We start from the raw sequence: 24,377 nt of genomic DNA on the forward strand, positions 1-24,377 counted from the left end.
TGTCAGAATGTCTGACGACGGAGCGCCCGCGGTCAGGTGAAGACGCGCCTTGCACTGGCCGCAACTTAGAACGCGACATCCTTCAACGTCGACTCTGACATGGCACCCCTACTTTCACGGTACGGAACCACACAACTTCGAAGGTCTACATGCTAACAAGTTGCTCAGGACTCTCGATCCTCTTCTTGGCATCTTTACTGGTGTATTTGCCTACTACTTGTACGAGAGCAACCCTCGCACGGCCCTTCCGGAAGACCAACGCTTGGGACCACTCATGCAGTGGAAACTGGACAAGTGGAGACAGGAGCGTGAACGGAAGCTAATGTCCGGCGAGCAGGACGTGGACATGAACGCCATTCGCGCAGCAGTGGAAAAGGAATGATGAATCGCTCGGGCTTGAGGTGCGCCTGACCACTACTGTCCGGCGTGTTGGGTGATCTAGAGCAGTACCGTACAAGATCACCGGCCCCAGCTGATATTACTTCTGCTGAACAAGCTCCCGAACCATCTCCATGACTCCATAAAATACCTTCCTTTCGTATTCCGCCAGACCCAAGCCTTCGGCCTCTGAGGACTTGCGCAGTGCCAATCCCACGACTATAGGTCGCCGCTCTGCCTCCATAAACTCCTGAACTTCCTCCGTCCATATCACGGTGGCAACCTGCGATGTGTACAGGGAATGGAGCGTCTGCATGTGTTCCGAAGGTGCACTTCCCAGGAGCGGTGTTAGCTGTATCGCCGGAGGTGGTGGCGGGAGAGGTATGACATTGGGTTCGGATGGGTCGGGCGGTGGGGCAGGGTCGAGGGCAGTCGTTGCTGGAATGGTCGCTTGAATCTTCCAGGATATTCATCTGTCATCGCTGCAATTCCTATCTACAGAACACTCACCAATGTGCCTACTTTTCCAATTTGCGTGATGAGGACGAGAATGCGATCTGCGAATGCTTGCAGGAGAACATCCGTGTGAGCACCGTCCAGCTCTCTGGCGATTTGGGATGACGGTAGCATCGTGAAGAGTGGTCTGTCTGTATCGAGGACGCTGTCGATGAACGTCTGCCGCAGAGCTTTGCGGTGGACCGCTTCAGCCACGCACGCGCACCAGCGCCTTGGCCCTATGATCGGGATCTCGATCGCCGTTACGCGGGCCGCCACCACATTAAGGTACCAGTCGATGTTGACCTCCGCCTTTGAACGCACAATTGACCCCCTCATTTCTGGACTGCTTAGCTGGCATATATCAGCAAGTGGTCTTACTTGAACAATAATGCAAGACCCAGCGAAGTTGACACTGTCGTCAGTCACAAGGGGAAGGCAAGAGAGGACGCGCATTGGCAGCTCGGGTGGTGGGATTTCGCCCATGCGCTCGAGGGCACGCGGAGGTAAGTTCCTCCTCTCTCCCGTAGAGAATCAGTCACATACTCGTGAATCTGTGCAGGCCGCTGGTGTGGTCCAAGTCTTCCATATATACACCGCTCACCCCGCGAGCCTCAAGTGCTCGCGCGTCACTTTCCGTCCTCCAAATGCTTCGTGCTACCCTCCGCACCCCAGATTGTTGCATCATCAGCAACCTACGAGCCTGCGACTGTCATCTCAATCTCTGAGAACGAGGACTGGCTCTTCGCTTACTTCCCCGGCCGCGGCGGGGACGGTGCAGGATGTCTATGGCGGAAAGACGCACAGCTGGACAGTTGGCAAATACGCGAGTTCTGGAGCTTCGACCAGGGTGCAGGCGCTGTATCCGCGGAATGGACATGTACCCAACGGGAGGTACGTCCATCTGCGCACGATCCCGTATTCCTACTGATGCCCGTGTAGTGGGTAGTGACAGAGAGCGGCTCGTCTGCGCGCTTGCCGCCTCGAGGCCCTATGGGCCAGCTCCCAATCACCGTTCTTCTCCTGGTTACACAAGACCACTGTATTGCCGTGTGCTACTTACCGCCCTACACGGCCTCTTTGAAGATCATGAGAGCGTGTCTGCTACAAACCGCTGTCACTCAGGAGTCTCACCCAGGGATGACTCCTTACCTACTTCCATCGGTCAAACATATGGTGGCCGCATCCATCTATATGGGCTACCAGGTAATCTTTGCTACAGCTCACTGCTGTTCTGACCAGATCGTCCGGTAGAGCAAAACTTGTTGATTGCAATGCGCTCACAGGTTCTCCCGCCACAACGTGTCCACGAGTCGACGTATAATGCTATGGATCTCAACATGCCACTAGATCTCAACGATGTAGGTCCGTCCTATGAAGTGCCCCTGACACCAGAATGGGACCTGTGGGGCGAAGACTCGATGATCAACGTCTGCGAAGTGAAGTTAACATGAAGCTCGCTACCAAAGGTAGGCCGTTGTCTCCTAAAGTAACCTCGTCTCACGAGTACTCGTCAGGCATCCTGACGCGACCGTTACCACCTATATCCTGTCCCAGTCATCATTTAACCGACCTCAAGTTTATTTCCACCCTCCTACAAAGCGCAGCAGAAACCATACCTAGCCGCGTCTTTCCTCAATTTTGGAGACTGTGCGTTGTGTGTATATGGCAAATGTTGCAGGTCATACTAATATCACTCGCTCATGGCTAGATACGTCTTCACCCAAGTCAGAGCTTCTCTTGTTCTCGTTTGGGAGACGGAATCCTCCATCACCGATTGCTCACCTTCGTGATGGGTAGGCTCGCAAGTTCATAAGCAGGAGAGTTCTGACGTGTATCTTGCAGATACCCCACCTTGAAGCGCAACAGACGTACGACGATAAGGTGCTCGACTTCATCATGCCGGCTCCTTCGCGAGACTCTCTGCTCGTCGGCTTCATGAACCTGAGCGGATCCGTACCTCATGTCAAGCAAAAGGTCAAGGGCGGGACAATCGGAACCATGCGCGTACTGAAATTGTGAGCACATCGTCTGTCTGTCGTTGCAGGAGTACGAGGATGATGAACCGTCGTCAAGATCGGACTTATCCGCAGATGACAGTTGGGACGTGGCCCCCATAATGTCGGATATAGCAAGAGCATGTCGAGCAAGTATGTCAGACGATATTCACAGATGCGCTACGTTCGCTCACTGATACACGCACTTGGGTCGGGCAGTCCCTGCAAACGTAGCCTACTCACCGAACCGTGTCCTGCTCTGTAGTGTAGCGGCTTCCACCTTCTCAGACTCCCACATCTCTATCATACGCTCCCTCGCCGACGGCCTGACGGAAGCAGACCATTCACAAACGCGCTTGTCGCCGAATTGCACAACCCCTTCATCACCGCCATCCGCTCAAGAAGCAGCCCCTCAGACGTAGCCCACGCATTGACGAATCCTGCGATTCCCGTCGAGGCCGTTGTGGACGTTCTCTCGGGGGTTCTGTCATCTCTCAGCAGAGAGTCGCCTGGTATGCGGGACGTCTGGACGGCCGAGGTACTCAGGGTCGCCGGCGATATCTATCTGTGCGTGCCTTGCGCTCAGTAAAGCAGTGCGTTTCCTGAATGTGTGTACCTTCGTAGGACGAAGTCGCGCCGTGCGGAAGAGGCAGACAAAGAGAGCCTTCGCGCTCGATGGAGGACGATCCACGACATGTGTTCTCTATCCGCGTGTCTCAGCGCATTTGCGATGTGCTATGGGACCAACTATACGATCTCGGTATGTTGTCCCCAATGATTCCAGATTGTATAGCTAACTTTTCCGCGTTTACAGGGGATATATGGCATCTTGTCTGCTTCTCTACATGGTTCATCGAATTCCTTGAGGGTCTACTCAGAGAATGCGTCCTCGCAGGCGACGAGAGTTCTCTCGCTATGAACAGTAAGTAGCGTAGTAGCTGTTGTACCGCCCTCATTGACCAAACACCGACAGGGGCTCAATCCAGTACCTCGTTGAATGCATCCATATTTGTTCACCTCGTGCATCCCTATAGTCTCGAAAGGATTCGAATAATCTTGGGCTACATCAAGCGATTCCGGGATCACGTCGCATCGCTCACCGCGAAGGGGGAGAACGCCCAGATCGCCAGAGACGTGCTGTTGGACGTTGTCGACTGTTCCGGGATCGACTTGGAGCGGCTGAGCATCGTGTTCACAGAGGTATACCAAAGTCTCAAAGGCGGCGCAAATGGTTCGTGGCTGTTCGTGGCTGTTGACTGCTACATGCTGATTCTTCGATAGACCAGGATCTCCAGCAGACGCTGCTCAGCGGTATGCCGCACTTGTCCCTCTCGGGCCCTTTGCGTGGGGCGGTGGAGAAGATCGCAAGTAATGGCGGGATCAATAGGGCCCGTTTATTCATCAAGCCAGGCGATCTTGTAGACGGAGTGGCTCGCCTCTCCCTTGTGGACAAACATCTCAAGGACAAACAGAGAGATGTCGTGTCTAAGGGGCTACTGCTTCATCTGTCTACAAGTTCCGTTTGTGTGTGCTGCGAGGGCAGATCGGAGACGAACCAAGGCGATCCCAAGATGCGGAGTGGATCCGCCGGTTGGCGTGTTTGGGAGAGACAGTGGCAGCATCGTTGCGTATGCGGTGGTGCTTGGTGGAAGCTATGATGTGTAGTTTCCCAGTTTCCCTAAGCCTTGTTTATGAGGTCGGTACCAACAGACACTTATGATGTCTCCTACTCGCTCGCATGGTGAATGTCGCTCGTCTGGATAATATGTTGCAGTAGGTAAGCTAGCAGGAAGATGGGATGTAACAGCCATTAATTGTCCTCTACGTCAGTTGCCATATGCATGTCGTGATGCCATTTCTTGAAGGCGGCCTCCGAGAGCTCGCGGCTTATAGCGGCAGCAACAGGCCACGGAACTGCATTGCCAATCTGCCTGTGAAGCTTCGGGAAGGAGATAGATTGATACACAGTGATAATCACAGATCTCATTGACTCACTGCTTTCACATCTTCATCTTCTGAATGAAAGACAAAGCTGTCCGGAAAACCTTGTGAGCGAGCTAATTCCCGGACAGTGACCATGCGCTTGCACTGTGCAAGCATCAGCACCCAGTGTATCATTCTAAGGAAAGAGCATACATATGGATGTAGTACCCATGATTGTTTTGCATCTGGCTGAACGTTGGTAACAGTGGTATTGAACCACTCATCCTTGTTCAGACGCCCATACATCCCTGCAGATAGTACGTCAGTGAGCAGAATGTTTGAAGAATTCATTTACTAGACCTTACCAGGTCTAAACCTAGACGCGCAACTGCAGAGGACGGGTTTGAGGTTTGCCATTCCAATAATCTTCCGTCCAGACCTATATAATACATGTTCATTGCAAGCTGAAGAAAGCAATATTGACTACTTACTCCTGTAGTCTGCCTTGGCACTCATTGGAATGCTGACAACACTGAATTGTTGTGCCATGAAATGCTAGAAATCCAGAAGGGTTAGGGATCACATACCGTTCCACTTTCTTAGCTACAGGAACCTCGGTAAAGTGCTGGATATCCCTGATATGGTCACTTCTACACTTGGCCTGAAATGTTGTTCTTGGTGCAGATTCGTACTCCACATCAGGCCCAGCAAATCCACAAAACCACTTGGAGCGATCACATGGAAGCTCAGGCACATCTCCAGCCTGATTACCTTCATTCAGGTGTGTCCTATGGTAAAAATGGATTCAGAGTAGTAGTGAATAGACACAGCTAGTGTCATACCAATGAAATCTTGGGAGATCACCTATAGCATCATCAACAGATACAAAACGATGTGGAGCAAAGCCCCTCTGTGTGCGAATAGGCTGGGCTTTGGATTCATTGGAGAATTTCATTTGAAGTGCATCCACAAGAGGGAAGTCATGAGTAGGTTGAGGCAATGATGGAGGATGTGTGTATCCAGGGCTGCAACAAGGAAGAACCTTACTCTGGCCTGTGGTGTTCCATAATGGGCTGCTTGCAGTAAGCCAAAACGGACTTGATATCTGTAAGCAGTGTCAGTGTGCAATCATCAAAAGCAATGAAGAAAAGTTTACTTCATGGCCAGTAAAGCTCTCACAAGGAACTTCAGGCCCCCCATCTCAACACCCCCCTCTACACGGTGCTCCCAGCCTGATACGTGTGGAGGCTGTACTGGAGAAAGCCTCGCACATTCTCAAAGACGCAATATCTCGGCTGTAGGAAGTCAACCCAGGATAAGAGATTGAGGACGAGATGGCTTTTGCGATCATTCGCATGCTGATACATGTTGAGACGCGAATGAGGTTGACTAGAGCATCATGAGCTTATATCCGACACGATCTGTATGTTAAATCACATACCACGGGAACCCAGCCACAACTACATCGATGTCTTCCGGTTTTGGTGGATCAGGCAGACGCTCGTGCGATCGCCCGACTTCCCTGGGCACCGGAGGCCTATGACCTTCGAAAGACTTGATTGCATATTCCAGCACAACATTGGCACATTGGTTGTAGACGACCATCTGCGGTGAGTTGTTCCTAGTACATATGTCGTGAGTACAAGCTCAAGGTCGATGTAGACCCCTAGACGAACCGTAAGGCACAGGCTGCACTTGGCGAGATCTCAACAGCTTGCTGCATCTTCACACATCCTGACTCCTCCATTGCCAGACCAAACGCACCTACACCACCGAAGGGATCAAAGCCACGAAGCGGACGGCGCCTCTGCACCTGGATGAACCGCTGAAAGGCTTCGGTACGTGCCTTCTCCTCCTCGAAACACTCAGCACAGACCAGCAGATCATTACATTTAAGAGTTTTCTGGTCTGTCCACGAGGTGGGCGCGAGTGTCGGGAACTCGTACTTCACATAGAAGTGTCGGGGAGAAGAAAGCCAGCCTTGGCTTGCGTCGTCGTCGTTTAGCGAACGCCTGGTCACCACGAAACACGGTTCGAGGAAGGCCTCGATGGGCACTTGTGCCTCTTGCTCCGTCATGAAGAGATGCTGCTGTAAGGAAACATGAGCAAGATGGCGCATCGATATGGAGAAAACATACATGATCCTTCATCATCTGTGCCGGGCAGTCTGGAATGCCTATTATGTCTCCAATGCGGCCGAGGACGTGTACCGTGGCGGCTTCTACCGATCGTTCCCTACCCTTCGCCCTAACGAAGTCAACTATCTGAACGACGTTGGCAGGCCCGGCATCCTCGTTGTAGCACACTACGAAATCGTTTTTGTGGTACCGATGACCACCGTAGGCGACACCGTCTCTGAGAGACACAACAGTCCGATCTTGCTCTTGCTGGCTCAAGAGCTGACAAGGCGGGCAGTTATCGGGAGGCGTCAGGGTTTGCGGAGACAACCGGTGCTCGTCTGATATGTGGGTGAAACACGCAGTCGTTTCGTCACAGATGTAGCTGCATGCCGTCGTTAAAAAGGACCGCGGTACACATAAATAACACTCACTTGCAATAGAAGACCGACGGGTCAGTACGGTCGAGTCGCGTATCGTTCGGCTTGCTGTAGTGTTCTCGGTAGCGTACATCCACTTTGTCGTAAGCGTCGTCGGCGTTGATCTCGCCGCAGGAGTTCCACAGGAACAGCTCCCGCGGGTCAGCAAGCTCCTCCAGAATGCTTCGAGGCGCATGGTCGAACCACTGCAGGTGAATCTTCCTTCGTTGCTGATTAATGTGCATGATGCGTCCGAACCTTACAACCATTACCGTCAACGTTCACTCAACTGTACGTCGTACACACTCACCAGAAGAAATCGCTGATGATGGCATCTTCTGGTATATCCGCCAGGTCTTTCGGCATGTCCGGGGCTCTCTCGTTACGTTGCTCGTAGTTTCCCCGCGGCGTCAGGACAGTATCACCAATCTGGAAATTCATGAGGTCGAGGATTTTCATTGAACCGTGTCTACGAACCGAATATTTGACGCCGTCAATAACAATGGACTTCCAGTACTCGTCGATAATCCGGTCCTCGGCGGCATAGCTGTCCAAGCGGGCCTTCTTGGATGTTTTCTTCTTCATTTGACGTTCGATGTAGTCACCGAGGCGTTGAAGCATCCACAAACGAGCGCGCTTTGCTTCGCTCTCGCGGCGCTCCTCCGGGAGCTTCACGCCTACAACGTGCAGACGCTCGTTGAACCACCCTCGCGCCAACTGGTCGATTAGGGGAGTGACGTGGGTCGGATTCTGATTTTCTCGGCGGAGAACGGCGAGATCGATTTTCTTGTTCCACTTAACAAACATTCCCGGCCGATGATGTCGTCCAGGATGCGCCACCGGTGCAGGCGTAGATAGCCTCGAGACAGGTACATCACCTTCGAGAAGTCGGCGGACTGCAGGCACGTTCTTCAATCGTTCGCCAACCTGTATCTCCGAGAGAATCACCGAGATCAACGGGACCTTACAAAAGCTGTGTTTGCTTATCCATACCTAGCGATTAGGCTGAGGAGCTCACGTACCGTTGCAAGGAAGTCGTCTGGTTTGATTTCAGCACCAAGGAGAGGATCCATCCTCGTAGTCGTCGACTCTATGAGTTCGTCCCACTGTAACATAGGATTTTCCTTCGCGGAGGAGATCAAGATTTGAGTGACCCTGTGAGGCCGGTAGAACGCGAGATGGTACTCGAATATGCATCGGTAGGGTTGCGAAGTTGGTACCAGGCAGACTGTGACTGGATGTAGAGTGGGCTGCTTGCAAGGTCAGACATCACTCAGAAGAACAATGGAAGGTCCTCACTCATCCCTACTTTCATAATTGAGGCTATACTGTTCGATATCGGTGGTCCTGAAGCGCTGCACGGAGCCATCGACACCATCTTCTTGACCCTCGTCTTCCTCGTTTACGTACACCGGCGAGACCACACCTGCTGCTTGTAGTTGGTGCTTATTGAAATTTTCGTCATCCAAAGAGTACAGGTGGTAGCCGTCCTTGGGATCGAATATGCAGAATTCGGACAGGACTCGGACAGGAATCCCGTCCTCATCCACAGCGTCGGGATCTTCGCCTGGGATGACGAACTTTCCCCCTTCGTAGATATCATCATGGTCCGGGGTGTACTGAAGCTCTGATCCGAGACATAAGCCGTGTTGTTTCCGATAGTGGGAGTGTCAACACTCACTGGGCGGCTCTTTCGTAGTATCCTGCCTTTGCGCAATTGCGAGCTTGCGCTTGGTGGCTTTGGGCAGCTACGCACATACGGTAGGTTCTTCACTCAACGCATTAGTGTCTTTGATTGCTTACCGATTCTGTCATATCATCGCGCTTCTTTCTCTTCGGTGCGCTCGAGGAGCGGGCGGATCGGTTGTCATCTTCTTGCAACCCAGTCGAAGCCTCAGAGATCTCGTCAGGAAAGGAGACGTCGAAAGCGGTTGGTCGTTGTCGCCGAGACATGTCCTTTACAGAAAGAATATAGGCTTTCTTATATACGGCGAGCGCAGGACGACCAGTGGCAAGTGGGCGTCACCGGCAGTCGAGAGACGACTCCAAGTCGCGCGTCGCGACGCAGACTCGCTCGCGGGAACAGCGGACGCGTCGGTCACGTGGATCTTAATCGCAGGCAGCGCCAAAGGGATCGACCCGGGCCGCCGTACAGACAATTTCCCGAAGGCTTCAGTCGTTCGACATTCGGACAGAGTTTGCGCTCATGAGCATGTCATAATACCTCATACAACAGAAGAGCATAGTTTACGAGTAAATGATGTATGCATGCGACGAAATCTCCATCGCGCCCCCCCCATCATGCAAGCCGCCTATCCGCCGACAACACTGGCCCCTACGCTCAGTTCATTTGCCGGATGAGCTTGTTGATGTTTTCCTCTCGGTTGCCAAAGTCTCCACCCTGCACGTAGTGCTTGAATTTACGCGTCCTCCAACCACCAGTTGGGTTGGAGAGCTTGAACGGCCACAGGAAGTTTGATGCCTGATCGCAGCACGTCAGGAAGATATTGTACAGAACTATTTCGGTCGACGCACCTGCTTGAAGTTGGGGCCGGCGGCGTAGATCTCGTGTACGAGGTCCTCAACAGAGAGGATGTCATACTTGCCGAGGGCAGCTTCGATGACACCGTTGTTCGTGAGGGGGATGCGCTGCTTGTCGACCTTGCCGTAGCCGCGCTTGTAGATGAGCTCACGGACCGACTTCAAGTTGGGCTCGCTGATCATGGCAATTGAATTAACGCAGCACACATACAACACATATACATACCCATATGCGATGTAAGGCTCAACGAGACGAAGCATCTGCTCGGTCGCCTTAGTGACCTTGACGAAGACACCGTTGTTGATCTGGAGCAGGCGAAGAAGCTGCAAAATTTTGCGAGGTTTGGGGGCAATCTCGTTGATACTAAGAATACCTATATTAAGGCACTGAACCGTTCGCAGAAGGTTATACGACTCACCCCCGGATGCGAACCACGAAGTAAACCTTCGCTTGCGCAGGAACATAGAAGTCACCCGCAGCACGGGCTGCCCGCTTCAAACGGATCTCTTCCTTCTCCTGGACGAGATACTCCTTCACGTAGGCCTCAGCGCGCTTGAAAATGACCTTACGCTTTGCCTTAGCTGCCTGTCAGATTCAACGCGTTAGTACGATTCACAGTACGTGCATAGCAATGAATGTATGAATATCAACAAAGCTCAGTCCCGAAAGATGGTATATTTCTGGCAACACGGTGAAAGCAAAAGTCCCACTAGCCGAGAGTCAAAAGGTATGCATCACAGAAGCGAATTCAGAGACTCCGACCAAGCTGCCAAAGACTTACCTTCCGCGCGGCAGTCGCTGCAGCAAGCTTCTCCTCCCGGGCCTTTTCGTTCTGCTTGCGCTTCTTGAGGAGAGTCTCGGGGACTTCAATGTCCTGATGGCACATAATTGAGATTTTAGCCAACTCGCGAACGCCGCAAGATCAACGCACCGCGACACTCGGGACGCTTAGATTTCGTGAAGAAGTCAGTCAGGCTGCATACCCTCATGGGATGAACGCACGCACGTAGTGGAGGGGGCCATGAGGAGATCTTGAGGACGAACGTAGTGCTGGGCGGTAGTACGGTAACCAGCCAGGGCGTTGTGGCTGGACGCTACTATACAGTACCTCAGAATGTTCTCACGGCCTAATTTGGGAAATGCCGCTCGTCCGCGCTTGCCATGCACTGTCCGTTGCCCGACGCCGACAACAGATCGTCCAACCCTGCATGCATCTCTGGGCATCTCACTTGCCCTCTACCATGTCCCCTATGCTGGGCTGATATCAGAAGTGGCCAAATCTGCGCGCACGCTGTTTGATCTCTTGTCCGCCAGTGATCGAAAGCATACAATAAACACACGAAGTCTATGACGGCGGATCGCTATCCTATGAGACTTGGCTCTACTGTCGATCAATGACTAGTTGAACGCTAGCTTGTACCGCCCTCGTCTGTGCCATCCAATTCAGCGAGCAAGAGATAGTCCGCGCCACTCAGATCCATGACGCTTTCGACACGACCGACGACATTCCTCGTGCTGACTCAGACTTCAACCCAACCATAACCAAGCCCTGCAGCGATCCCATCTGGCTCCTTTCATTTCCTGCCTCCCATAACATTTGCGGCCAACCTACAATGCCGTCCAGAGCAGCTACGCGCGATTCGGATTCGAGACATGTCAACAATCTCCTTCATACTCTTAGGTATGCCGTACTATGGTTGCATATTCCACTCGTTCTAAAATCCCTCAACTCAGAGGCGAGCACTATCGCCACGAGCAAAATTTGCAGCGCGCGAAACCCGTGCATCCCTCCTTCACAGTTCGTATAACAACCCGACGCTCCCGTTCGATCAGATATACGCGGCACGGGCGGTCCAGCCTGAACCTCCTGCTACCCGTTCATCGCCCCCAGTGCGTTTGGGTCCTGAGGGGGTCCTCGAGTATGCATATCCCCGGGGCCGTGTGCCTGGCCCTCGCCCACCTCCGAGCTGGAGCGGTCTCTTTGATGCGGATGTTAAAGGAAATGATGGAGATCCACAGGGAGACGAGGAGTGTGCGTGGCGCTCGAATGCTCTATCCCTCATCTACTCGCATCTTCCGCCCTCCACTAGTTCTGATGCGGTGTCTGTACCCCGTCTGACCTTGCTGTGTCTGCAATATCTCGTCGCATTGTACCCCGGGCAAGACGCGTCGGAAGCGTTTGCTGAGGACGTCGTCCCATACCTGCCTGTGCATCTGAGACGACACCTCATACGATGGGCAGCGATACACGATCCCCTTCCTACTACTCAACTGTTCGCCCTAGCGGATTCTGGACGCCATGTCGACGGGGAACTCATCGTCGTAGGGCCACGAGCTTCGTTACCCCGCGACGTGTTCAAAGCAAAGAGGCCTACTTCCCAGCACGCCCCCATTGTAGAAGTCCCCATAGCTCGGGAGGACGCCACGGACGCCCTGGAGTCGTGGGACTCGCCTTCCTTCGACGAACGAACACCACAGCCAATGCAGAATCTAATCCTTGTCTCCATTGCGTTGCCAGTGAACACATTACTCACTTTCCCCCCAACATTGACGCGCTTGGCTTTGCTCGCGCTACCGGCACCTGCGCCCATTCATCGTCTGCCGCGCATATGCCCGCTGATCGAAGTCTTGGATTTATCGTTCAACAACTGGCTTGCTCAACCTCATGCGGGCAGCAAGTCCGTACTAGAGAGGGTGGAGTGGGACAGATGGAGCCACCTCAAGGTGCTTGGTTTGAAGGAGACGGGGGTTGGGGAGGAGATCGTGCGGCGCGTGAATAAGGGACGTTGGGTAGATGTTGACATTGTTGGTGTAGTGTCGTTAGAAGTCGCCATGAGCAATCTGCATTGGGTTTCTGAGACATCGAAGTCCTGCATACTGACATGAATCATCGCGTGTAAACCAATCTGTTTTGATTCCAAGGTTCCAATCATCATGCGCATACAAATCCTCCTGAGACACCGGATCCGACCATACCGTAATACGTGTAGATAGCAGTCAACATCAACCGAAGCGTTCAGGTAAGTCTGCAAGTCAAACGGCGCAAATGACTGTAGGCAGCTGTCAGGAGACCACATTCGCCTGACCGAAGACGATGCCATACCTCTGGTGCATCTGGCTCCGATGACTTCTTGGAAGACACAATTGATGGGGCAGGAGCCGGCCGTGTCATTCCTGGCGGTGTCACGCCCGCCGGCCAGCTGGAAGGTGGAGGAGGTCTGACCTTCTGCTCGTGAAGCATCGACCAGACAACAGAAGTTTGGCGAGAAGCTAGCTCCAGCTTGGGAACTACCGGTTGCTCTGTGCGGTCTATTAGGTAATCAGACTACCAAGCATCACATCTGTGAACATAGACGACATACAGAGAATGGCACTATCAATAGAGTCCGCGAGGGCCTCGCGCCTGTCTTGACCAAGATACTGTGTAACAGGCCCTTTCTCAGGAACGGTGTATGCAAGCAGACTACCGACTCTTCCGAGCTCCAAGAGGTACTGAGCCCGGTCTTCGGCGACTGGCAAACGATGCACTTCGGCGTAGAGATTCTGCGCTCGGTGAAGCAGTCGCTCCGTCGCTGAATCAGCCATCTCCTTGTCTTCGTCCATGGCCTCGCCCGTGGTAGCTGCGATGGGGGATGTCGGTGGCTGAATCCCAGGAGGATAGTAAGGTAGAGGAATCGAACGCGCCGCTTCGATGAAGCCTTGGATGTGAAGGTTGACCATGAGGTGGGATGGATTGACGGAGGTGGAGGGTATGTATCCGAGATGACTGTCCGTCTTGTACAGTGGTAGTGTCTCCGTGTTCTCAGAAAGCACCGAGGGGAAGTGCTTGTTGATAAGTTCGATGGCTTCATCTATCTGTCCCGACAGTATGCATATACGGATCTCTGACGGCCATTGTATGAGAAATGAGAACACTTCGATTGTCCTACCGTCCTACCTTTGCGAGACTCGCCGGATGCCATAAGAGACTTCAGTGAGTCGGATAATGTAATTTCTTCGGATGCTGCCATGACCTCGTCCCCATCCGCGTCCATATACTTGATCGCGCTGTCGCAAGAAAACGCCTGTACTGTCTTCGAATATGCATTGTGGCATAGATAGTCTAAGACGAGTGTCCGCTGCCGCCGGGACCCTTCAGAATCAGAACCGCTGTCGCCGCATGAGGATCACGAGTGGCGTACATACCAGTTCATCCGGGGTGGCTCCCAAGGATCGTGTCTTGCCCTGCGATCTGGCCTGGTACATGTCGGAGTCCTTTGGTGGTGCGTGCCAACGACGACTCACTTCTGTTGCAGTCAGGGTAGGTTTGAATGGTCAAGACGGTGGCAATACCTGTGCAAGAGCAGACGTTGCTGCACCCACTCGCGTGAGATGGATTCCGCTGCGCGTGACGCCGTGAATACGCGTGTCCGTCGTGCCCAACGCCGCGTTCTCAATGCGCGATTGCGTGCTGTGGTATTGCTGCGTGGGTCCCGGCTGTGACCACCATTCGAACCGTCGTCTCTCGTTTCTAATGCGCGTCGAACAAGGCTCAGGGAGTGGTGGGGGCGACACGCAGGGCGCTGAGGGAGGTGATCCCGGTCGACCAAATATGGCATGCGCGCTCCGAGCGGGCGAGGCGGTCGAGCGGTCGTCCGACCCTATCCCACATCCATCCTCCTCCCCTTCAGCCCCGCCGGCACCGCTCTTCTCATCGTCCTCCGCATCGGCGGTTCACGAGCATGGTAGGACCAGCGAGTCTCAGTGATGTCCTCGGGTATGCGTCGATAGCCAGCTGGCTTGGTGCTCAATTTCCGTGAGTCACTTCAAGGACATGGTCGCGTGTCATTGACTTGCGAGCTCAGACAGGTCGTCGAGAATATTCGCAGGCAGTCGGCGGACGGTCTTGCGCTACCATTTTGCTCAACTGGGCTCTAGGTATGTATGTCGACCAAGCCATCGTCGTGCGCCATAACAGCGTTCGCTTGCGTCTTAGGTGATGCTACGAACCTTATTGGCTGCGTCCTCACCCATCAATTGCCGTTCCAAGTGCGTCGTCAAACTTATTGTTCAGACTTAAGGCTCACCAGGTTCTATGCGTGCAGACATGGCTAGCAGCGTATTTCTGCTTCGTCGACTTCAGCCTCCTCAGCCAGTACTTCTACTACAGGCACAAGTTCCCATCCAAACCTCCGCCCTACTTATCGGTTCGCTCCCGAACTACGTCGACGGCTACCACACACCGCCTCTCCACCGAGCGCGAAGCTACGCATTATCGCGCGCTTTCAAACGTAGCGGCGAATGTCGCTGCCGCTGCCGCTCTCGTCGCTGAGCAGGAGGAGCATGCTCGATGGCATCGACATAGCCTTGAGCGTGTCCCGCATTCAGCCTTTGAAGCACGGGAACTTCTCGCGGAGGAAGATGATGATGTCGACGAAGAGGGGCTCGCGCGCCTCGCTGATAGCTTCCATTCTGAGGGCGGTCGCTCAGGACGCCGGAAGAAGGTCTCCTGGAGTCAAGAGCGTGGTGGGAGCGTAGGTCGACACGGGCAGGGGACGATGTCGCCGCCAAGCAGGGTACACACATCCTTGCAGATGAGCATACCGCCTCAGGTGGAAGAACTGGACCCGCTTGTGCGAGGTCGACCGCTCTCACGCGACATGCCTGCTGAAGAGGAGGCGCAATGGTCGGCTTCACAGAGGCGAAGTTCACGAGCAAGTCGGAAAGGCGCGAGCATGGTGTTCTTGGGGGTGTGGGCACTGTTTGGTGTCGGAACATTGTTGAATGGGCAACGAGGTCTTCCATCGACCACGGCTCTGGCAGACCGGGGCGAGTACTGTCCCCAGCTGACGCTATATTGCCTACGTTCGGGGAGAGATGCCCGTTGCATACGTCGACACGCATCCACGCTCCGCGGACATCGATACCGCCGCAATTTCTACACATGCTGCCGACAATACAGACCATACCGCTACCAAACAGCCAGAACATTCAACTGAGTTCATCATTGGACGCATATCCGCTTGGATATGTACGACACTTTACCTCACGTCCCGATTGCCTCAGATCTGGAAGAATGTGAGTGTATGTGGCTTGTCCTTGGAGCAATACTGACCATCGCCTTTAGTTCGTCCGTAAATCTGTGGAGGTATGCTATTTGATGGCATTCTCGAAGCCTGGATACGAAACTCACGTCGTGTTGCAGGGCCTTTCGATATATTTATTCATTTTCGCATTCCTGGGCAATCTCTTCTACGTCGCATCGATCCTCACATCTCCAAACTGGGCTCCCGGAGCCGGCAGCATCTGCATTCATCAAAGAAAGTATTCCGTGCGTATCCCTACTGTGTCTAGTGATGCATTTACCTGACCAACGCGTAGATATTTGCTTGGTAGCGGTGGCACGCTCATGTTCGACATCACTATCGTCGCGCAGTCTGTCATCTACAAAGCAAAGACGCACCGTGGCCGGCGCAGTTCCCGGTCATTAGCTGCAGAAGAGGAGGGCTTACTGAGTGCCGGCGCGACTGGCACCGAAGACGTTACCACTCCATCGCGCAGGCGGACCGGCATGTCAGCGGATTCGACGACGTTGTGATTCATTGACCGTTTCGCTCGGAATCTGCTATGTGTTCGCATTGGGACTGTGCACATTGTAGATCTAGATCCACATCGTATCGTAGTTGCATTCCAGTAGTCGCTGTATCTGTATGTCGTGCATCGATGCAGATCGTCGGACGTGATTGAGGCTGCGCATTGTAGGGCCTTGTGGGTGCGGCCAGTCTGCCACACTACAAACAAGCGCACACAGGTCGACCGTCATGCCCACTGGTGACTTGGGACTTGGCTAGAAAGCCTGACAATCGTCCCTTGCATACTCCAGTGTCATGTCAGCCGCAGCGCGACCACCTCGCAAACGCGCAGCCACTTCAAGCGAGGACGTCCCAGGACCATCCAAAGGTCCTCAGAAGAAGACCAGATTCGTCGAACCGCAGGACGATCCTGTAAACTTTGCGGAGGAGGTCGACGCTAACCTCGAGACGCGCCAACGAAGGGGGCACGTCAAGACCGAGGGCTACGAGTCTGATTCCAGTGACGATGGCGAGGGCGTAGTACCGAGCAGGCGCCCTGGCGCGGACAAGGCAGCTGAGGACGAGGATGAGGAATGTTCGCCATGGGTGAGAAGGAGGAGGAGAAGGCGGAGGAGAGCGGGAAGAAAGAACAGAAGTTCTTGCGACTAGGGGACATCGAGGGACAGGAGTTTCACGAGCAAACGTCCGACAGGTCAGAGACCGAAGACGAACCGGTGGACGAGGACGACGCGGAGCAGCGGAAGAAGGCGGGTATGGGGTTGAGCTCTCGTCTTTCAACATGCGGGAGGAGATGGAAGAGGGCAAGTTCGCGGAGGACGGGACCTATGTCCGCACGTTCGACCCACATGCGGCGCACGATCGCTGGATGGAGGGGCTGGATGAGACGGAGATCAAGAAGGCGCGACGGAACCACCGGCTGAGGGAGAGGGAGCAGAGGCAGAAGCAGAAGGCCGAGGAGGAGGAGATGCAGCAGATGGGAGGCAGACCGGATATCGAGAAGCAGCTGGCCGGGATGCTGAAGAAAGGCGAGACCGTGTTGGAGGCGTTGCAACGTTTCGGTGCGCAGGCGAAGAATAGCGCAAGTAAGCGCAGGTACGTCCAGTCCCTTCTGGACTTGACCGTGTCCTGACTTGAATTTAGTGGGAAGCCCAACAACAAACGGAAGGGCGATTTCGCAGACTCGATTCAGGTCGACAAGACACCGAAAGCTCCATCTGACATTGACCATATCACCCATCTCGCCTCCACCTCATGGGGCTCGGCGACGTCGATATTTACTCGAAGACATACGAGGAACTCGTACGGTCTGTGCGATCCTCTGGAAACGTGGATCCGTCTTGGGTGCCACCCTCCGCCGACGTCAAGTTCGAATACAAGTGGGCTGTGCCTGACAGCTCTGGGCAGGACGGTCAGGTATTCGGGCCGTTTGGAGAGGAAGAGTTACAGGTTTGGTTCAAGGCGGGGTATTTTGGTACAGCAGGGGAGAAGGTGCAAGTGAGGAAAGTGATGGCGACTGGGGAACATGGGACGAAGCTGTGACATAGCTTCTTGACGCGAGCTCTTCGACGCCCACATCGCAGAACCGCCCACATCGCAGGACCCGCAGGACACATTGACGCTTGACGTGTATCATCAGCTTGTAATCATAGTCGTCCAGCCCATCTACCTTCGACAGGCAGTAATGCTCCATTTGTTTACCTGTTCAGTTCGTTACAACAGCTATGTACTATACAACATCCCTATACCCGTCCAAGTTGAAGTCCGTACAGCAAACCTTTGAGACGCAAGAGGCCGTGAAAGAACCAAGAAATACTAGTGACTGATATACTGGAACACAAATGATACTTCTGGCAGCCCGACCTCAGCGCGCAAGAGGTCATCGTGATTGTTCTTGAGCTCAGTGTTGGTGAAGTGATTCCATCTGCGATGCAACATCAGTCAGCGTGTTCAGATTATTCACATATTCCGACACTTACGTGCTTGCGTCGCCATATAACAATGCAGGTGCCTTGATGACCTGCCTCCCGTCCTTGCAGCGCTTGCACTTGAACGTCTCATGCGTCTCGCAGATTGTCTTCTCGTTGAAAAGGAACAGCTTCCGCAGGGAGTCGAGGGAGAAATGGCGCTCGGCATCCTCCTTCTCGTCCACCACTGCCGATGAGAGGGCTTGCTTGGATGCCTGCCGTTGGAAATTTTCTCCTCGATGGTGCCTGTCGAGATGAAGCGGTACACGAAGCCTGATGCTCTGCGTGTAAGCCGCGATAAAAGGGGGAAATCCCTGCAGACTTACATTCTTTCTTCTGGCCATCACGCCATACACGGGCCAATGCTTGCTGATCGGCAGCAGGGTTCCAGTCTGTAAAATTGTCAGCAGGGGCAACATATAGACAGAGGAGGGAACTGACCAGGGTCAAAGAGGATGAGTCGGTTCGCGCCGATCAAGTTGATACCACATCCACCGGCCTTGCTGCTCAGCAAGAAGACGAACTCCTTTCCATCGGGGTCGTTGAACTGGTCGACCAACTTCTGGCGCTTGTTGATGGTCTGTGTGCCATCGAGGCGGAAATAGCCGTACCTATGGAGGTGTTCATGTCATGCTAGGTGAGTCGGGTCGCAGTAGCTCACTTCTTACTCCTCAAGAGCTTCTCAAAGAGGTCGAGCGTCTGGGTGTAGTTGCTGATCAAGACGATCTTGTCATTCGTCTCCGTGCGGATGCGATGCAAGAACCTAGCCAATAGCACGTTCAGACGTTGAGAGAACGCATACATTCTGACACTCACCTTTCCAACACAACGAACTTGCCGCCCCACTCGCAGTGCACGGTCTGGTCTCTGCCCTTGCTCCTCGCGATTGAACCTGCGCCGTTGAAATCGGCAGGAGCAACTTCTCGGAGCCACGCAAATCATTGGGCAGTTCCAGTAGTTCAGGGTGGTTGCAAAGCTTTTCAAGATGTTGATCGCTTTGAGTGGCTGCGAATTTACGCCCCGGAGGAGTGCCTGGATTTCGGGGACGAAATGAAGAGTCGATAGAGGGATAGTTGGAACTCTGAGAGGCCACAGAACACGACTTGCTCGTATTTCACGGGCACTGGTGAGAAACGCAGTGTCAGCAAGTGTCCTCCTGATATATGCGGTTGGGACGAGCTCCAGGTACGTACAATATTTGGAGAGAAGGTCGTTCGTACGCCGGATGATGAATTTGGAGACCAGGGCGCCGAGTTCTTTTAGCTTCTTCTCACTCTCTGCCTTCATGGCATCGCTCGCATCGGCATCGCGCCCTCGGATGATTACATTCTCGAAATTCTTCCTGAAGTCGTTCTTCGAGCCCAGAAGTTCGGGTTCGCAAAGTTCAGAAGGGAGAAATACTCTGATAGATCGTTCTGAGCGTGGCTGAGTTAGTCATCGGCTCAGATCTGACATACGGACAGACGAACCTGAATGGGGGTACCTGACAGGATGACACGTCGCTTCACGTTAAGGCCACACAGAGCCTGGAACGTTTGGGACTCTAGGAGCATCAGGGCAGATCATACTCGAGTGAATATGATAGCTTACCAGAGTTTTTCAGCCGGTGTCCTTCGTCGCACAGCAACAACCCGATGACGCAGTTCGCGAGGTGTACAGAAAGCGTGCGTAGAGTCTCGTACGAGACGATCATGACTGGGAAAGGGTTTCGTATATGACGCCGAGACGCTGCAGGGAAGGAGCTGACCTGGTTGGGACACGCTCCTACCTCCTGCGGCGACCCATCGCGCGACCCGTTCCAGCATCTCCGCTTTACCTCCTTTCCGTCTATAGCAAGCGGGGAGATGGCGTCCTTACCCAGCCACTTGGCTGAATGCTGTCAGACGGACTTAACAGCGCAGATTTAAGGACGACCAACCAAGTTCGTTTGCCCAGTTCCTCACGAGACTGGCCGGGCACGCGATGATGCACTTCTCGATGGTACCCTTGCCCGCGTGCGGGGACTGCTTTAGCAAGGTCCACATGAGGGCGATACATTGAAGGGTTTTGCCAAGACCCATCTCGTCAGCCATAATGCATCCGTACTGATTCTCGACTACCATGCCGGTCGTACACCTGTACAAGAACTTTGGCGAGTTGATAGCGGGTCGAAAGGAATACGGATCCTGACTCACCTTGACGCCCTCGACTTGATGTGGTCGTAGGACCTTGCACAGACGGGGATCAATGACGACGGCGACCTTGTCGTTGTGTTTCTTCTTCTCCTTGCCGCCGCCGAGGAGCTCCTTCAGGCTCTTATGCGGGTTGTACATGCCTGCAGTCTTTTCGCGAGCCTCTTGAGCAGCCTTCTCTTTCGCCTCCTCCTTCTCTCGCTCTCTGCGTTCCTCGTCTGTCTCCCTGCATCAACGGTTGGATCATAAAGGACAATCGCATGGTCTTCCATAGGATCGTGCAGCGGTCGTGGGATGATGTTTGCGAGCGGACGGATACCAAGAGCAGCATTGGATGGCGTAACAAGAACAACTGCGCCGTCCTTGGTTCTCATCTCTGGGATGGAAAATTTGCGAGCAACTTCGCTGAAAGGCTTGGCCTTGAACACAGGATAGTGGACGACATTGCTATCTCGCGGTCGCTCGGGGAAGCCATTCTTATCAAGCTTTTTCTTTTCTTCTTGGGGGCGTCGTCGCCTTCCGAGCCCGACTCGTCGGAATGTCTCTGCTGATCCTTGTAGTCCGCTCGTTTTCGCTTGCGCGCGGGCTGATTGCGCTGGACAAGGCTAGTTGGGGGCTTGAATGGCTTGTTGATGCGAGAGCTCTCCTGGAGACGGTCGACAGCTTTGCCATCTGAGGTAACGGGCACACGTCGCAGCATGGCGGGGATAGACCCGTCCGAGGCAAAGGGACGCAAGCTGCGACTCAGCGGAGCGGGAAACGACACAGGCTGTGGCGGCGCCCGTGATACCACCAACGCGACGCGTGTGTGGCGCGTGACCGCGTGGCCTAGTTTGACTGTTCCCGAATCGGGAAAAGACCCTGCGCTGACATCGGCGCCTGTTGGGAACTGAACGCGACCGCGAACAACTCGCGCGGCTCTCAACCCTTCTCACTCCCCCGTCGTCGGTGCGTGTCGTTCGTCCTTCGTCTCGCGCGGACTCGTCTCGGGTACCCCAGGTCATGTCGGGCGAGGAGTACGAAGTCGGTCAGTAGCCCACGTCCTGTCGCCGGTTTGGTTGTCTTACAGCGATACCGTGCCAGAGGCGATCCATCGTGCCACAGTCCTCATAGGAAAGCAGAGGAGGAAAACATGGGTGAGTACCGAGTTGTAGCATCGAGCTCATGAACTAAATGTCTTCCAGAGCTACTATGTAAAGGTTAGCCTACCCACACCTTTGTCATAATCCGCATATAGTGATTAACTCCGACAGTGGAAGAATTATGGCCCAGCAGACAACACGTTCGTTCAATCTGCGCTGCGTATTGTAGTCTGCGCTGACTAGACCATGACAGTTGGGAGCCACCGGACTCGTTCCGAGGTGGCTCAGAACACTTCATCCAGAACTTTTGGACTCGCGCCAACACCGATGGGCGAGATTGGCAAGATCTCTCAATGTTTAAGGCGGGTGAAGAGTTCTTTCCACAGGGCCCTCCTCGTGGTAAGTCTGGCATGCATGTGATGTAGCCGTTTCTGACCTTCAGGTCAGGCGTCAAAGCCAGACCGAAAAAGGCCCAGGAAACCACAGAGGCCTATTCGGACCAGCCTCTAGATCGTTGAATGGTCGGAAAACGAGGTGAAGTCCATAATTGCCGACGACGACGACGACGACGACGGACCGAAGAGGAAGCGTCGTCCATCAGAGGTACTAGACGGTACATCCAACAAACGTCGTCGAGGACGCAAGTCTAACCTCAGGAGAAGAGCTTGATACAACCGCTCGCTCCTCCTCGCGACGCAAACGTTCGATGCCGGAAATAACTCTGCCGCGAAAACTCGCAATACACTCCTCGAGGCGCAAATCTACGACTCACCGGTCTCCATCTGCGAGCCGTGCAGCCGTGTCACGGAGTCGTAGCAAGAGCCTGACGACGATTCGACCCCGGATGAGATCTTGCTACAGCCTTCCTCTCTACGGAAGACAAGAACTCGTCTGTAGATGCTGCTGCAGAGCAGGCAATCGACCTAGATCTGCAATATCCGTCTTCTGCCTCATCGCCCGGTGGATCGGGTCACGCAGATCAATGGGCATCAGGCCCCTCTGTCTTCGGTACGCCAATCCTCTTGACAAGCCAAGCCGAACAACCACCGCCCGCGGCTCCCTCGGCGGAGCCCTTGCCGGTTGTTCCTGCACATCGTGCTCGCCGGCCCAAAGTCAAGTATACGAGGACCCCCTCCTCGGTGCAGCCGACGCCTCAGGCAGTGCTATCTCCACGAAGGCAAAGGTTATGCGGCAGAACGGTGCTAGCGCAAAGACACAGTCGACATTGCAGACGGACGTCAGCCCATCTACCGGACCCGTGCGCACCAGTGGGCGTGTGTCAGGCTCAAAGGCGGGACCGGGGCGAAGTTCTTCGGGACTGATCACCGGGAGCACGTCCTTATTCACAACCGTGAGGGGTAAGCTGCAGTCGGTGAAGGGTAAAGTATTTCTGGCAGGCGCGCTCAGGTTGAGCCACAAGCACCCGATAGCGGAGGCGAGGAGGATCTTCTGCTATGGCGGACAGCGCAAGAGTTCCAGACGTTGTGGAACCTCCGCCTCCGCCACCCACGGGAGAGGAGCTCCTCCGCCAAGCGGGCTACAACGCTGTCGATGCTCAGAATTTGTCTGACTTCGAGGACGACATCGATGCGCATGGTGAGCCTGATCCAGACCACCCGCAGCCGCAGGGAACGGTGTTTAATGGGTAAGGACCACGTACTCGTGTTGGCCAGCAGGTCTGACTTCTCGCAGACAACAGACTGTAACTGTGGCCCAGGAACAGTTCATTCTATTCGAGCGGCGCGAATGGAGACAGCGCTGCCGTTGAACAATCCATCACAGTGGAGCAAGACGTCGCTCAACCGATCCCAGAAAACGACGAGTCCGTAGATGCGCCTCCTGTAGCAGAGGCGTAGCGGAACGCCCGTTCCCGGCGGCGTGGCGGATGTCGACCATCTTTGGACCTCTGTAAGCGTAACTCCACCGTCGCGACATAGGTTCAACAACTCATCTCTAGGTTCCACAGTGGTTTGGGAAGAGAGACGACATTGCCCAAAAGGAGGAACCAGCCGAAGAGAATGCTGAAGTGCCGACGTAGGTTGCTGTGGCGATCGAAGTTCGACAGACCACTCACGCATTGCTACAGGTCTGGAGACTCTACGGGCCATCTTTTCTTGAGCTTGGACTACTCGATCTCCGTGCCTGTGCGCCTCAGGGACATTTATCCCCCGTATCACTTCTGGAGAGCCTAGGTGCTCAGCCCATCCAGGCCCTCCGGGAAAGTTCTACAAGAACGAGCATGCGCCTACTATCCTGCAGACGTTCCGGTTGGAGGATTCCACTGCGCGTCTCGTACTCGATCCTGCCGCAGACAACTCGCATCATCAGCACTTCGCCCGCTTCTGCTCTCGCCTCCATGCCGGCGAACTGGTCAGTAACACAGCGATGTCAGCTCGGTCGACTTATCTGACTATCGCGTTTTCGCAGTTTGTCGAGATGATTGGCGTCAAGCTTCTCGCCATGTATTCATCTGAAAACCGAGCATTGGGTGAGCGCCTCGGAGCGCCTTCAAACCTGCTCGGTCTCAGCGACAGCGTGCTGGTCGCCCAGGTCGCGATCGAAAACCAGTCAGGTTATGTGGATGCAGTGGCATATGCAGATAATACACAATGGTCCACTTCGGTGTGAAGACGGGCTGCTGCTGACATGCTGCCAACTGACACTTCGTCTGTAGTGTAGTCGCTACTCATTAGTCGTGCTATTCTTGTTTTCATGCA

The 24,377-nt window shown here is 54.2% G+C and overlaps 12 protein-coding genes across 12 annotated transcripts; 7 read left to right on the forward strand and 5 right to left on the reverse strand.

The window, feature by feature from the left end:
- Positions 1–76: 76 nt before the first annotated feature.
- B0H18DRAFT_979432 (uncharacterized protein) lies at positions 77–1,083 on the reverse strand. Its single transcript, XM_048044396.1, has 3 exons — positions 889–1,083; positions 464–835; positions 77–407 (listed from the first exon to the last, which is right to left on the reverse strand). Exons 1-2 carry the CDS (start codon positions 1,006–1,008, stop codon positions 479–481), a joined length of 477 nt encoding a protein of 158 aa, XP_047898875.1. The 5' UTR covers positions 1,009–1,083; the 3' UTR covers positions 77–407; positions 464–478.
- Positions 100–382, forward strand: B0H18DRAFT_1114837 (uncharacterized protein; the record flags this gene model as incomplete). The annotated part of the gene is made up of 2 exons (XM_048033170.1): positions 100–119; positions 169–382. 2 exons carry the CDS (start codon positions 100–102, stop codon positions 380–382), a joined length of 234 nt encoding a protein of 77 aa, XP_047898876.1.
- Positions 1,084–1,357: 274 nt separating the features above from the next.
- Positions 1,358–4,732, forward strand: B0H18DRAFT_1207647 (uncharacterized protein; the record flags this gene model as incomplete). The annotated part of the gene is made up of 11 exons (XM_048036224.1): positions 1,358–1,379; positions 1,436–1,767; positions 1,816–2,079; positions 2,160–2,312; positions 2,719–2,891; positions 3,141–3,408; positions 3,495–3,630; positions 3,685–3,792; positions 3,844–4,101; positions 4,152–4,647; positions 4,701–4,732. 10 exons carry the CDS (start codon positions 1,358–1,360, stop codon positions 4,526–4,528), a joined length of 2,091 nt encoding a protein of 696 aa, XP_047898877.1. The 3' UTR covers positions 4,529–4,647; positions 4,701–4,732.
- B0H18DRAFT_1082741 (uncharacterized protein) lies at positions 4,681–9,282 on the reverse strand (the record flags this gene model as incomplete). The annotated part of the gene is made up of 17 exons (XM_048031575.1): positions 4,681–4,809; positions 4,866–4,958; positions 5,007–5,101; positions 5,170–5,232; positions 5,285–5,325; positions 5,381–5,581; positions 5,636–5,818; positions 6,012–6,182; positions 6,235–6,414; positions 6,470–6,882; positions 6,932–7,295; positions 7,345–7,587; positions 7,640–7,758; positions 7,807–8,292; positions 8,352–8,484; positions 8,629–8,954; positions 9,133–9,282. The coding sequence occupies 17 exons, from the start codon at positions 9,280–9,282 to the stop codon at positions 4,681–4,683; spliced, it is 3,390 nt and encodes a 1,129-aa protein (XP_047898878.1).
- A 226-nt stretch (positions 9,283–9,508) lies between these two features.
- B0H18DRAFT_927728 (60S ribosomal protein L7) lies at positions 9,509–10,936 on the reverse strand. Its single transcript, XM_048041661.1, has 7 exons — positions 10,878–10,936; positions 10,803–10,818; positions 10,653–10,745; positions 10,290–10,456; positions 10,097–10,234; positions 9,865–10,045; positions 9,509–9,811 (listed from the first exon to the last, which is right to left on the reverse strand). Exons 1-7 carry the CDS (start codon positions 10,892–10,894, stop codon positions 9,671–9,673), a joined length of 753 nt encoding a protein of 250 aa, XP_047898879.1. The 5' UTR covers positions 10,895–10,936; the 3' UTR covers positions 9,509–9,670.
- Positions 10,937–11,353: 417 nt separating this feature from the next.
- On the forward strand, positions 11,354–12,947 carry B0H18DRAFT_496170 (uncharacterized protein). Its single transcript, XM_048038307.1, has 2 exons — positions 11,354–11,552; positions 11,608–12,947. The coding sequence occupies exons 1-2, from the start codon at positions 11,485–11,487 to the stop codon at positions 12,755–12,757; spliced, it is 1,218 nt and encodes a 405-aa protein (XP_047898880.1). The 5' UTR covers positions 11,354–11,484; the 3' UTR covers positions 12,758–12,947.
- Positions 12,735–14,211, reverse strand: B0H18DRAFT_496161 (CTLH/CRA C-terminal to lish motif domain-containing protein). The gene is made up of 6 exons (XM_048038306.1): positions 14,057–14,211; positions 13,809–13,989; positions 13,552–13,755; positions 13,234–13,491; positions 12,848–13,180; positions 12,735–12,777 (listed from the first exon to the last, which is right to left on the reverse strand). The coding sequence occupies exons 1-5, from the start codon at positions 14,114–14,116 to the stop codon at positions 12,888–12,890; spliced, it is 996 nt and encodes a 331-aa protein (XP_047898881.1). The 5' UTR covers positions 14,117–14,211; the 3' UTR covers positions 12,735–12,777; positions 12,848–12,887.
- Positions 14,212–14,515: 304 nt separating this feature from the next.
- B0H18DRAFT_979455 (PQ loop repeat-domain-containing protein) lies at positions 14,516–16,643 on the forward strand. The gene is made up of 8 exons (XM_048044397.1): positions 14,516–14,666; positions 14,716–14,753; positions 14,847–14,899; positions 14,956–15,618; positions 15,728–15,928; positions 15,978–15,998; positions 16,056–16,174; positions 16,232–16,643. The coding sequence occupies exons 1-8, from the start codon at positions 14,593–14,595 to the stop codon at positions 16,446–16,448; spliced, it is 1,386 nt and encodes a 461-aa protein (XP_047898882.1). The 5' UTR covers positions 14,516–14,592; the 3' UTR covers positions 16,449–16,643.
- Positions 16,644–16,737: 94 nt separating this feature from the next.
- On the forward strand, positions 16,738–17,982 carry B0H18DRAFT_1082743 (uncharacterized protein; the record flags this gene model as incomplete). Its single annotated transcript, XM_048031576.1, has 5 exons — positions 16,738–17,028; positions 17,049–17,193; positions 17,241–17,535; positions 17,584–17,632; positions 17,728–17,982. 5 exons carry the CDS (start codon positions 16,738–16,740, stop codon positions 17,980–17,982), a joined length of 1,035 nt encoding a protein of 344 aa, XP_047898883.1.
- Positions 17,983–18,255: 273 nt separating this feature from the next.
- Positions 18,256–21,582, reverse strand: B0H18DRAFT_1082744 (P-loop containing nucleoside triphosphate hydrolase protein; the record flags this gene model as incomplete). Its single annotated transcript, XM_048031577.1, has 16 exons — positions 18,256–18,364; positions 18,420–18,653; positions 18,730–18,799; positions 18,849–19,018; positions 19,069–19,170; positions 19,224–19,286; positions 19,328–19,402; positions 19,455–19,530; positions 19,601–19,809; positions 19,869–19,950; positions 19,998–20,102; positions 20,155–20,223; positions 20,326–20,533; positions 20,582–20,779; positions 20,815–21,183; positions 21,514–21,582. The coding sequence occupies 16 exons, from the start codon at positions 21,580–21,582 to the stop codon at positions 18,256–18,258; spliced, it is 2,208 nt and encodes a 735-aa protein (XP_047898884.1).
- Positions 21,472–22,272, forward strand: B0H18DRAFT_496254 (uncharacterized protein). The gene is made up of 6 exons (XM_048038308.1): positions 21,472–21,605; positions 21,662–21,714; positions 21,763–21,777; positions 21,832–21,860; positions 21,914–22,059; positions 22,108–22,272. Exons 1-6 carry the CDS (start codon positions 21,581–21,583, stop codon positions 22,176–22,178), a joined length of 339 nt encoding a protein of 112 aa, XP_047898885.1. The 5' UTR covers positions 21,472–21,580; the 3' UTR covers positions 22,179–22,272.
- Positions 22,273–23,114: 842 nt separating this feature from the next.
- B0H18DRAFT_1114848 (uncharacterized protein) lies at positions 23,115–24,288 on the forward strand (the record flags this gene model as incomplete). Its single annotated transcript, XM_048033171.1, has 7 exons — positions 23,115–23,305; positions 23,378–23,441; positions 23,506–23,568; positions 23,627–23,694; positions 23,747–23,804; positions 23,884–24,030; positions 24,088–24,288. 7 exons carry the CDS (start codon positions 23,115–23,117, stop codon positions 24,286–24,288), a joined length of 792 nt encoding a protein of 263 aa, XP_047898886.1.
- Positions 24,289–24,377: the final 89 nt, after the last annotated feature.

Source organism: Fomitopsis serialis, assembly GCF_022376445.1.
Source record: "Fomitopsis serialis strain Sig1Antser10 chromosome Unknown B0H18scaffold_5, whole genome shotgun sequence".
In the NCBI taxonomy this organism is placed as follows: Eukaryota; Fungi; Basidiomycota; class Agaricomycetes; order Polyporales; family Fomitopsidaceae; genus Fomitopsis; species Fomitopsis serialis.

Coding starts and splice junctions, on each gene's coding strand:
- B0H18DRAFT_927728 (XM_048041661.1), bottom strand. Junction 10,235..10,289: donor TTCGTGGTTCGCATCCGGGG/GTGAGTCGTATA, acceptor AGGTATTCTTAG/TATCAACGAGATTGCCCCCA. Junction 10,046..10,096: donor GAGCCTTACATCGCATATGG/GTATGTATATGT, acceptor TGCCATGATCAG/CGAGCCCAACTTGAAGTCGG.
- B0H18DRAFT_496170 (XM_048038307.1), top strand. CDS start 11,485: ATGCCGTCCAGAGCAGCTACGCGCGATTCGGATTCGAGACATGTCAAC. Junction 11,553..11,607: donor AATCTCCTTCATACTCTTAG/GTATGCCGTACT, acceptor CTCAACTCAGAG/GCGAGCACTATCGCCACGAG.
- B0H18DRAFT_979455 (XM_048044397.1), top strand. CDS start 14,593: ATGGTAGGACCAGCGAGTCTCAGTGATGTCCTCGGGTATGCGTCGATA. Junction 14,667..14,715: donor TGGCTTGGTGCTCAATTTCC/GTGAGTCACTTC, acceptor TTGCGAGCTCAG/ACAGGTCGTCGAGAATATTC. Junction 14,900..14,955: donor CCCATCAATTGCCGTTCCAA/GTGCGTCGTCAA, acceptor CTATGCGTGCAG/ACATGGCTAGCAGCGTATTT.
- B0H18DRAFT_496161 (XM_048038306.1), bottom strand. CDS start 14,116: ATGTACCAGGCCAGATCGCAGGGCAAGACACGATCCTTGGGAGCCACC. Junction 13,990..14,056: donor GAGCCACCCCGGATGAACTG/GTATGTACGCCA, acceptor TCCCGGCGGCAG/CGGACACTCGTCTTAGACTA. Junction 13,756..13,808: donor ATCCGGCGAGTCTCGCAAAG/GTAGGACGGTAG, acceptor AATGGCCGTCAG/AGATCCGTATATGCATACTG.
- B0H18DRAFT_496254 (XM_048038308.1), top strand. CDS start 21,581: ATGTCGGGCGAGGAGTACGAAGTCG. Junction 21,861..21,913: donor TATGGCCCAGCAGACAACAC/GTTCGTTCAATC, acceptor AGACCATGACAG/TTGGGAGCCACCGGACTCGT. Junction 22,060..22,107: donor TCCACAGGGCCCTCCTCGTG/GTAAGTCTGGCA, acceptor CCTTCAGGTCAG/GCGTCAAAGCCAGACCGAAA.
- B0H18DRAFT_979432 (XM_048044396.1), bottom strand. CDS start 1,008: ATGCTACCGTCATCCCAAATCGCCAGAGAGCTGGACGGTGCTCACACG. Junction 836..888: donor TTGGAAAAGTAGGCACATTG/GTGAGTGTTCTG, acceptor ATATCCTGGAAG/ATTCAAGCGACCATTCCAGC.